Raw genomic sequence first — 11783 nt, forward strand, 5'->3', positions numbered from 1 at the left:
GTTGTTGTTATTGCTCAGTTGGCCTAAGTAGAGATTTAGATTTGCAATGATAGAATTCTTAGATGATTTTGGTATGGGAGGAATGACTTTACAAATACCATACTAAGAAGCCTCCTCCTCAATTTTCAAAATGTAAGAAATGTGGTCTACAAATTCAGCCTTTGCAGGATGAAATTCAGGTGCCATTGACATTTCCTTCAACCATGGTAGAACCTCCCATTCACCCATCTTAATATTCCAAACTACCAACAAAAAAACATTTCACATTAAAATACAATACCATATTTAACACAAAATTGTAAAATAAGGCAGGAAGCATTGAGGAGCAGGTTTCACCCACCAACCAATCTATCACAGTCAATACTATTAGATGATAATCTGCAAATTTTTATATGGTTAGTCATAAGTATAGTGAATATATCAATGAAGAGCTAAAATGGAAAAACAAAAAGTGGAGGAGCATAATACTTATAGCATGAATATGATGGTTAAAAAAATTTGGAATGCCCCACGTCAATGGAGGTAGGGGTAGAGAACATTTACAAATGAATATGGAAGTTAAGCATAACGAAAAAGAGAAAATCCTAATATCAATAGAAGCAACTTTCATGTCAGTTGTTACCTTTGTAAACTATGTTGTTGCATGCAAAAGACACATTGACAGTTAGAAGACACACATTGACAATTAGAATGTCAAAAATTATAGATAATTTTTCTTCAAAAAATAGAAAAGACTACCATAATAAATTGAAATGGCCAGTCAAGAAATAAGAATTAATTGTAGAAAAGGCAAAAGCCTACAACACAACGGTAACTTGCGAGCCTCTCATGTGGGAAGTCTTGGGTTTGAATCTACCTTCATTAACATATAATAATAATTAATTCCAACAAATAATAATAATAAATCTAGGCTTCGGTCATTTACCGATCAAAAAAATTAATTAATTAATTGTAGAAAAATGATTTAATAGAAATATTGCTGACTTATTATATATATATATATTGCACAAATTTTGAGGAGAACTAATATTAGAATGACAACTGAAAACTCTAGTCTCGTACCTTAATGATGCAAACTATTAAGTATTACAATATAATAAACTATATTAGTGCATTTGAGTTTTTTATGAGAATTCTTATTTGTAACGAAAAAAGCATTACAATATATTTGTATAAACTTTAATAAATATTGAACATCTTTTTTGAATTGGATATATTTAATTTTAATTTCATGATAAGAAAAATATTTTATCTTATTAAATGATGATGTTTATAATATAAATAACATTGAAAAATCATGGTAAGTTGTATTAAGTTAAGAAATGGATTCTCTAATATTTTTTAATAGAAATCTTGACAATTATGTATTTCCTAAACCTTAATTTACTAGAAGATTTTCATTATTTTTATGAGGTTGCCTTCATGTAATTACAACTCTTCTAAAATTAACTCTGAATAAGCTAAATTTGTAGATGTTTATTATTTTATAATCTAAGATACATTTTATTTATATGAGGACAATGATATCACTTTTCACTTCATATTTTTTTCACTCCATCAAAATGATACAATTATTATTAGTTCCTGTCTTTAGGCAGGAATATTTATGCTTTCACTAAAGATGTTATGAGTTTGTTTGTTGGACCAATCAACTTTGATTATTTTTTGCTAACTCTAAGTTCTATTAGAAGTTTTTCAATTAAAATATAGTTAACACATGTTTAAATACAATTTCTTTACCCTATCATTGGCTCTCAGCAATTTAGCCAAGGAAAAAAATATTTGTCCCCAAGCAAAATTAGGTTAAAATTAAAAGCTAAGGCAATGCCAAAAAGCTTGATGGTTGAAAAGGTTGTCAGATATATCTATATGCAATAAATGTTCATTAATGTGATGCTTATCCAAGACTTTATGCATAGGCATTCGGAAGGCAGTACTACTTCATTGTCCAGTTCTGTTCATGGTATTTCATCTATTGCTTTCTCTCTATGCTCTGTTGGGGCTTCCATTGCTTTTATAGTTTCTTTGTTTGAGGATGACTGTCATAGAGAACAGGTGTGTGGTTTGATTATATTTACTCTCTGTTGGGTTTTTCAAGTGCTTCCATTTTTTTGAAACTTGGGGTTTGAAAATTCAATCATAATTTAAAGGACTTATGAATGGTTTTGTTTAATGTTATTTCAAATGTGGTTTTGAAATTTTTCATTATGTGCTCTGTTGGGGCTTCCATCGCTTCTACGGTTCCTTCCATCCTGGAGGCGCTCACTGCTAGACGAAAATAATTTTCGGCAAACCTTTTATCTCTGTATCCTTTTCTTGTGTCTTAACCTCAGTGTTTTCCATGGTGGAGTGTTCTACTCTCCGCGGCTCCAAATTACTCACTTCTTACCCTCTTTCAATAGTATTTTGGCCACCAAATTCCCAGTGTCAACTTGAAAATTTGGTGCTTTCAACCCAGCCAGCCGCATTCATCTGCAAGCCCTTGGATTCCTTCGTCTTGGTGCCTATCCCCCAATTTTAGACTCATTGCAGCTAGTGGATGCCTAATAACCCATACGTTTTGATAGACAATCAAAAATATATAACCCATATGTTTTGATAGACAATCAAAAATATAAATAAATGACTCACACACTCATCAGTTTGGTCAAGATTTTAAAGAATGGCCCGTGGATTGGTTACAGTAATGAAAACAATTTTTGACCATCATGGGCTTTTTATTGGATGAATAAATTTATTGTTTCTAGCAACTTTGTTATGTGACTCTGCACAATGTGGGTATGCTTTATAAATATGACAGTGGCTTGCAGTGCTTCTACAATCATTCACTTAGATGCTATTAGTTCTGTTTGTTGGACCAATCAAATTTGATTTTTTTTGCTAACTCTAAGTTCTATTAGAAGTTTGTCAATTAAAATATATTTAAAATTTATTTAAATACAATTTCTTTACCCTATCATTGGCTCTCAGCAATTTAGCCAAGGGAAAAAATATTTGTCCCCAAGCAAAATTAGGTTAAAATTAAAAGCTAAGATTGTGCGAAAAAGCTTGATGGTTGAAAAGGTTTTCGGATATATCTATATGCAATAAATGTTCATTAATGTGATGCTTATCTAAGACTTTATGCATAGGCATTCAAAAGTTGGTACTAGGTCATTGTCTAGTTCTATTCATGGTATTTCATCTATTGCTTTCTCTCTGCACTCTGCTGGGGCTTCTATTGCTTTTATAGTTTCTTTGTTTGAGGACGACTGCCATAGAGAAGAGGTGTGTGCTTTGATTATATTTACTCTCTATTGGGTTTTTCAAGTGCTTCCAATTTTTTGAAACTTGGGGTTTGAAAATTCAATCATAATTTAAAGGACTTATGAAGGGTTTTGTTTAAAGTTATTTCAGACATAGTTTTGAAATTTTTCGTTTTGTGCTCTGTTGGGGCTTCCATCTCTTGTATGGTTCCTTTTATCCTGGAGGAGCTCATTGCTAGACAAAAACAATTTTCGGCAAGCCTTCTGTCTCTGTATCCTTTTCTTACGTCTTAACCTCTATGTTTTCCATGGTGGAGTGTTCGACTCTCCGTGGCTCCAAATTACTCACTTCTTACCCTCTTTCAATAGTATTTTGGCCACCAAATTCCCAATGTTGACTTGAAAATTTGGTGCTTTCAGCCTAGCCAGCTACGTTCATCTACAAGCCCTTGGATTCCTCCGTCCTGGTGCCAATCCCCCAATTTTAGACTCATTGCAACCAATGGATGCCTAATAACCCATACGTTTTGATAGACAATCAAAAATATATAACCCATACGTTTTGACAGACAATCAAAAATATAAATAAATGACTCACACACTCATCAGTTTGGTTAAGATTTTAAAGAATGACCCGTGGATTGGTTACAGTAATGAAATACAATTTTTGACCGTTATGGGCTTTTTATTGCATGAATAAATTTATTGTTTCTAGCAACTTTGTTATTCGACTCTGCATAGTGTGGGTATGTTTTATAAATATGATACTAGCTTGAAGTTGTGTGCCACAGAGGTTTTACTTTTGCATGCATTTATAATCCCCTTTTAAGCTTCTACAATGATGGCCTTTATAAGCCAAATTATCTTCATCCTGGCATTGACCTAAATGAATGCTTTTGCCTTTGTATTGAAATGTATTCATGTTAAGTCATAATGCACAAACTCTTTATTGCTTGAAATCATTACTAATTTTGTAAATACAAGCCAGAGTGCCATGGCTGATGGCACTTCTAAGTAGAGAATGCCGAAGTGCCATGGCACCACTAGGTAGAGAATGCAATAATAAGCTACATATATATTTTTGATTATTCTAATTTCTTCTGTTGAGCTCTGCAAATCTAAAGTTGATATCTCTTTCAACACAATCAATAAGTCTAATCCTGGTTCACAAAAAGGAACATGCGTTACACCAATGTATGTAATTTTAAAAAACAAGATTTTGTGAGAATGTTGGGCAATTTTAGAAATACAGTTTGTGTTATGTCATGTTTCTCTTGCTATAATACATGAAACTTGTTTTGGCTAAGTTTAAAATCTTAAATATTTGAAATGTTAATGTATTGTAGTTTTTGACTATTTTTTTGTGGGTTATTAAATATGCTCCATTAATAAATGATAATGAGTTGTATTATTATAATTGTTTCTTAGTACTTAAAAGCTATTGAATTTAGCTTTTGGTATTTATTTGTGATAGGTCAGAAGACACAACATTTCATGAAAGAGCCACTTTATAAAAAGGCTCTAAATTAATTACTTAATTTTTAAAAAACCTTTTGCGAAATTTCTGAATTGAATTGTTCTTGTAACAACAACTAACTTCTAATATTTTCCATGATATCTATTTCTTTAGTTCATTAGCTTTATAGCATATGGCAGGAACTGTGATGCATCGCGTCCCTTGTTTAGGTAGGAATTATGAGGCATTATGTCTCCTGTTATAATATAGATCAATCATTATAAATATAATTAAATATGATACTAGTTATTGTAATTATTGTTATATTTAATTAATTAATTTAAAATACTTATAAATAATAATAGACAATATTAATAATGAACATGATGATAAATATTTTTTATTAATCATTTTTTTTTACTAGAATCATGGATTTGTTTCATGTTGATATCTTGACTCCTTAAGATCACCTTATATCTCCTTAATGTCTTCTCAAGTACTCACACAATGACAATATCGTAATTTTCCACTCTTATTAATCAATTTTTTATATTCATTTATATGATCTCCTTTATTTTAATGTCCTTGAATGACTCCTTGTTTCTAAAGAATGGAAACTCTTCTTCATGATTATTAGCTCATTTACATATAAATATAAACATCATAGTAAAGGTGTTGGAGTAGGGTTGTATTTTATATTTCATCCAATTTAATACACTAGAATAAAAGGCAAAACTATTTTTTAATTAGAAGCCATGTAAAGTCAAATAATCATTTAAAATCATATTCTAAAACTTATCTCAAGAATATAATAATAGGAACTTAAAACTCAAAACATTTAAAAATATTAATTTAATATAGTGGAGGTTGCTCAGGCTAATTTCACACGTCTAGAACTCTTAATTTGTATGTCAACATTTGTCAATTTTTTTGATGAACCTTAGTAGGTGATTGAAGAGCTTAAAACTAAGATTTGAGCATTTTCACATTTACGGAGCTCTATGTAGAAGTCATAGCGTGAAGTGGTTGGAAAATGTCATTTTAAAATCTTTGCCTGGACTCGTCATGTTCACCCCCAATAGTTGCTCACCTAAAACAAAGTATTATGTATGCAAATGGACCAATCATCAACCAAAAAAGTTAGAAAATGATCAACTATTATTAAATGTGTGATCAGCTATTAGTACATGTGTTATCAAATATTAATATATGTGTTATCATTTTTTGAAACTTTTTTAAAGCAATAATCAAAAAATCTATGACAAATCATTGAATAGCCTCTTCTCCTAATTCATAATTGTTGATAAATAAGAAAACAAGATTTCAAGAAAGATAAAAGAAAGATAATTAGGCTAAAGGCATTCCCCTATATGAAGTGGGCCAGCTGATTATTGCCATCAGTGGTTCAAAAGATCTAAAAAGGTTTAGACAACCATTCAAAGCATCTTGGCCCACTCTTCTCACATTACATTTTGAACTTTTTTCTCTTACGCATTTTTTTAATTAAAAAATGTTATCATTAGACATGTAAATTGGTAAAAGCAATTAGGAAGATTTGCCTAATTTGTTTCTTTTACTTCCTTGTTACTTTGACTTTACTTTCAAGCTCCTTCTCATACGTAAGAATTTAATTCTACTAATTAGTTAATTCTTAATAGTTCTTAGAATAAGGAAATGATTTCTTAAGTACTCTTATTAGGTTTTTTCAAAAGTTAGTCATGGTTAATATCTTGAACAAGATTATTAAATAATTTCCAAAACTAAAATTTAAATATTTAGATAGGATTATTTCTAAAGAGTAAATTTAGATTATCTTTAATAATTTTATTATTATTTAACAAGGGGTTTTCTATTTATTTTGCTTAAGATTAAATTTGGCTCAAATAAAATTGTCTAAGTTATGATTTGTTTAGGTAAGATTAATCTAATATTAATTTAATTTCTTATATATTTTTTAAAATGTCTTATTATTTATGAAGAATGAGTAATTTAGTTTTACATAAATAACTTTTTGATTTATATAATTTTGTGATTTGTTTTTCAAGCTATTTATCAACAAGGTCATGTTATGTTTCAAATATGGACTAAGGGAGAGATCTACGGGGAGATCTAACAATAGAAAGAGGCACATATAGAAGGGGGAAGAGTGAGAGACAAAGAGGTAATCAAACAACAATATAGAGGAATACAAGGATGAAAATGAAGATGGAGATGGAGAGGGATAAGTAAAGAAGAAAATGGATAGATAAAGAGAGACGGGTAGATAGGAATGGTGTGTTTTTGTGTGTGTGTGTGCGTGTGTGTGTGTGCCTATATATATATATATATATATATATATATATATATATAGAGAGAGAGAGAGAGAGAGAGAGAGAGAGAGATGAAAACAAAGATGGAGATGGAAGACACACAAGCATGTTGACTTTTCTTTGATTGATCTTGCTCTTCTAAGGACATGTTGAACCGATCATATATATATATATATATATATATATATATATATAGAGGAAGACAAAGATGAAGACGAAGATGGAGATGGAGGAGAGGGATAAGTAAAGAAGAAAATGGACAGATAAAGAGCGACAAGTAGATAGGAATGGTGTGTGAGTGTGAGTGTGTGTGTGTACATACATATGTATATGTATGCATATATGTACACACACACACACACACACACATAGGAGACATAAGGAAATAACGAAAGGGAGAGATTGAGAGAGAGTGATGTGTCTAGAGATGGAGAGGTGAGAGGAAGATAGAGAGAAGAGAGTGGGAGATGTGTCTAGAGATGGAGTGGTAAGAAGAAAATAAAGATAGAGATGAATATAGAGGGAGAGATAAAAGTAGATATAGATGACGATATAGATTGATAGATAGATAAGGAGATATAGAAAGGAATTGTAATTTGTACCTATACTATGGATACTTAGAGAAGCACACCATTCAGTCCAATAGTGAGGGATGCTAGTGCCATTATAGCTGGCCCACTTAAACCTCATGATTATCGCAAATGTTGCAACTGAGTTTCCACATGCTATGATTTTGGGTTGTAGAGCCATACCCAATCAAGAAAGGTTACACAAACATAGGATTTGTATACAAATAATGTATGGTCGAGCGTAATTGCATGAGTATGTTTACCTAGACTGAACATGGCCATGCCAAGACCCAAATTGAAAAAAAATCATTCTTACCAGTCTAAAGATGGATATGGTGCACATCACCGTGGATTTTCTCAATTCAAGCACAGATCATTGCCATGGTTCATGACTCTCATTTCTATGGCTTTTTTTAATAGAACCATTGTGTGCATATCCTATTAGACATCGATCAGTGGGTAATCCAAAATAGAATTTTTCTGATACTGCAACTGATCTTGGAGAAGCCTATAAGTACAACCAATAACATGTATAAGAATGTGAAAACATTTAAGACTAATCACTCTAAATTTATTATAAGTGAAAACTTTCTTTAATTTTTTGGTTGGTATTGCAAACTTTCAAAAAAATTGAATGTCCACCTCAAAGGAAAAAGTGAAGTTTCCCCCTCAAAGAAAAAATTGAAGTATATGTTCCATACTTTCTTAAAATAATTTTAAAAGCTTCTATTTATTTTGTTAGAATCTTTTTTTAAAATTAGAGTTTCCTTTAACAATAATTTAACATTTTGAAAAAAAATGAACAAGCTTTTGATATTTAATTATTTAAGAAAAGATTGTACAATTCATTGATATTTAGTTATATTTGATATAGATATTTAATGGTTGTTAATGATTTATAATTAAATTGAATGGACCAGGGTTGGAACTTGTTTCAATGGGAAATGATGTAAGGTCTATCTGTGCATAACATTTTGAAAGAAAAGTGAACAAGCTTTTGATATTTAATTATTTAAGAAAAGATTGTGCAATTCATTGATATTTAGTTATATTCGATCTAGATATTTAATGGTTTTTAATGATTTATAATGAATGGATCAAGGTTGGAACTTGTTTTAATGGGGAATGATGTAAGATCTCAATGGTGATGCAAATATTTTAAAACGTCCAAAGTGGTTTGAACATTAGATGTGCTAAAGTGTGATTGAATGAATGGATAAGTCTGAAAATTTGGTAGACATTTATACACACAACCTTCTTTTTAACAAATTAAGTGTCAAATTTGTGGCCAAAATTCCTCAATTTCAAATATTTACTTTTTTCTCAATCATCATTTTTCATTCTTCTTGTTAACCTATCTTTAAATGTCTTAATTTTCATGTAAAAATTTATTTGCACTTTTTGTTGAATTATTCTTTAACTTGATAAATTCATTATTTATTGATAGAAAGAGCGATAGATACATAGCGCGGGCAGAGAAGAGTGGGGTAGGTTGTGTGTGTGTGTGTGTGTGTGTGTGTGTGTGTGTGTGTGTGAGAGAGAGAGAGAGAGAGAGAGAGCATGCACATGCACAAACACACAAGAGGGAGGGAGAGATACATAGAGGTAAGAGGGAGTAGGTTGAGAGAGGGAGAGATGAATGAGCCATATATGTAAGTGATGTATGTATGTGAGTAAAGGAAGGGAGGGGGAGAAAGAGAAATAAAAAGAGAAGAGGGAAGTTGAAATACAAGAAGTGGGAGAGAGAGAGAGAGAGAGATCTCAAACATGAACCTATTTCTAATGGAGTTAAGATCTTAATTCTTATCTTCTCTATGTAGAGGTTTGTTTTAAGAAACACTTAGATCCTTTCAAGCGGATGCATAATTGAATTCAAGCTATCACATACTATACAAATATATACATAAGTAGATCAAATTTAGTTTTTATTTATCATCAGAATATCTTTGGCATACTTATTACACACCAAGGGACGATTGAAGAATAAATTCAAAAACTCTCACTACTTACCTAAGATTTGCTTTCTGATATAGATTGAGAATATTTATTTTTTTTCAACTTTTAGAAACACAATCCATGCATTATTCATAGGATGCAGCTATCCTCTATCGAATACACTTGAACCAATTTTCAAAAGATCAAAAACATTATGATTTTTTTTTAAAATTTCAGCGTTTGTTCTTCCTGATTTGCATAGTTTGTAGTAAAAAACAACACAAAATTTAGGAAAAAATTACTCCTGAATCTGGAAAAAAAAGAGAAGATTTTGTTTTGTCTTTGGTACTTTTTTGGATGAAAATTAGCCTGTCCCAAACACTCAAAACAACAAAAATACTATTAATTTGTTCACATGATTTTTTTTAATTCCATTAAAATCTAAAAATGTTACAGTTGAGCGATCGAATCAAAAGCGAGTTGAGCACTGGGATCAATAGCGGGAAAAAATATACAATCTGCATTTCACAGCATACGATCAAAAAATCCAAAGCTAAAATCTAGATTAGAAAAATTCAAGCAGAAGAAGACGCGGCATGAGATATAAACTGAAGCCGTGAAATCAAATGGAGTGCAGAAGCCAGAGCGTAGAGCGAGAGCGATGAGCTTCAAGATGACAATTTTCTTCTTCATCGTCCTCTGGAGGAAGATTCAGGTCCAGGCCGACCCTACGAGGCACAGATGACACAGAAGAACCGTAATTACTAGCTAGTGTTTTTACGGTTTCTAGGGTTTCAACTTCGTTACCGCTACCATTACCTGCGGCAACGGCCGATTGCGGCGGTTTCGGCTGAAGCTTTGCCCTGTTACTCTGACAAACACGGGCGATCGATCTAGCAAACAAGTTTGAGCCTTGGCTTTCTCTTCCATTGCAGAGAGCGGGAAAATTCGTTTTAGCCTTGGCGCCTCTGAGAAATGTAGCGGCTCTGTCGTAAGCAAGGGCCGCCTCCACCTCCGTATCAAAAGTTCCAAGCCAGACGCGCCGTTTCTTCATCGGATCCCTAATTTCCGCTGCAAATCGACCCCATGGCCGTTGCCGTACTCCTCTGTAACGAATTCGCTTTGCAGAGCCTTGAACTTGCAGATCCATACAAGTCATTTCGCCAACAATTTTGTGTGAAATGAGGCCAGCAGGTTGCCTTTTCCTCACAGAACAGCAATCTGCTTAAATAAAACCAAACAAAACAGCCGCCATTAACCTAAACACGTATTAATCTTAACCTAAACAGCAGCCATCATCATTAGCAATTCTACATCATCTACAGGCAAATGTGACAGATTTAACTACTCAAACCCTAGAAAGAAACAGCAAGCATGTTCTTTTAGTGTGAATTTGGTGTAGTGTTCACAATCTGTCAACTGTTTGATGTTTCGAAGTCTTCCCCTGCATTCACACCATTTCAATGTACCAAGAAAAAGAAGCAAACATTGAATGGAGGCATATTTGATAGCTGATATTTAGCTGCCGCTCAGACGCCCAGTTTTCTCTTAGTTCAATGTATCTCTGACTCGGTAGAACTTCTGCAAATTTGTCAATCCAAATTTATACACGAGATCATCGTGTTCTTGAGGAGGAATTGAAAGCTGCAGGTCATGTCCAAAGTAAAACGTTGTTTTCTAAGCTTTCGAACTTTCCATGATTTACTATCCAACCCTTTTCGCTCGTGGTTTAAATGACTAAAGTCTATTGAATAGGGAAAGGAAAAGGAGAAGAGACCTAATAGTCGTCAAGGGGTTCAATGGGTTGGAGGCAGGCTTGGAATTTGACGGCCGTCTGTCTGTCATATGACTTTTCAATGATGGCTAAATTGTTTTCTTGTCTTTCATTTTACGTTTTATCAAAAAAATTGATTGTCAATTTTTTAGTTTTAAGATATAATTTAAGAGATCATTTTAAATTTAAATATTTTATAAATAACAATAATAAATGCTAATTAATAATATGTGCAAAATTTTTAATGAATAACTTGAAATTATAAATTAGTAATATATATACAAAAATCTCAAATAAAAGAAGAAGTTTCTAAATTAGTAATATTAAAATACATAAAAATAAGTTTTTAAAATTAATTATATTCTTATTTCAACAAAGATTTTGAATTAATATAAATATATAATCATCAAAATAGAAACATATCTAAATAGAAACAAACAAAAAATAGAAATATTTATAAAATAAAATAATACATATTTATCATGGATATCTATT

At 31.7% G+C, this 11783-nt stretch overlaps 1 protein-coding gene across 1 annotated transcript; it reads right to left on the reverse strand.

The window, feature by feature from the left end:
• Window positions 1-10136: 10136 nt before the first annotated feature.
• Window positions 10137-11359, reverse strand: LOC149530770 (ethylene-responsive transcription factor ERF112-like). Its single transcript, XM_089808241.1, has 3 exons — window positions 11292-11359; window positions 10882-10958; window positions 10137-10735 (listed from the first exon to the last, which is right to left on the reverse strand). Exons 1-3 carry the CDS (start codon window positions 11357-11359, stop codon window positions 10137-10139), a joined length of 744 nt encoding a protein of 247 aa, XP_089664367.1.
• Window positions 11360-11783: the final 424 nt, after the last annotated feature.

Source organism: Cupressus sempervirens, chromosome 11, assembly GCF_028749045.1.
Source record: "Cupressus sempervirens isolate cs-2001-9-10 chromosome 11, ASM2874904v1, whole genome shotgun sequence".
In the NCBI taxonomy this organism is placed as follows: domain Eukaryota; kingdom Viridiplantae; phylum Streptophyta; class Pinopsida; order Cupressales; family Cupressaceae; genus Cupressus; species Cupressus sempervirens.

Bases quoted from the DNA above. Each gene is read 5' to 3' on its own strand.
- LOC149530770 (XM_089808241.1), bottom strand. From the start codon at position 11,359: ATGACAGACAGACGGCCGTCAAATTCCAAGCCTGCCTCCAACCCATTG. The intron at 10,959-11,291 runs GTCTCTTCTCCT...GTGTGAATGCAG, and splicing joins AACCCCTTGACGACTATTAG to GGGAAGACTTCGAAACATCA. The intron at 10,736-10,881 runs GTTTCTTTCTAG...TTATTTAAGCAG, and splicing joins ACTAAAAGAACATGCTTGCT to ATTGCTGTTCTGTGAGGAAA.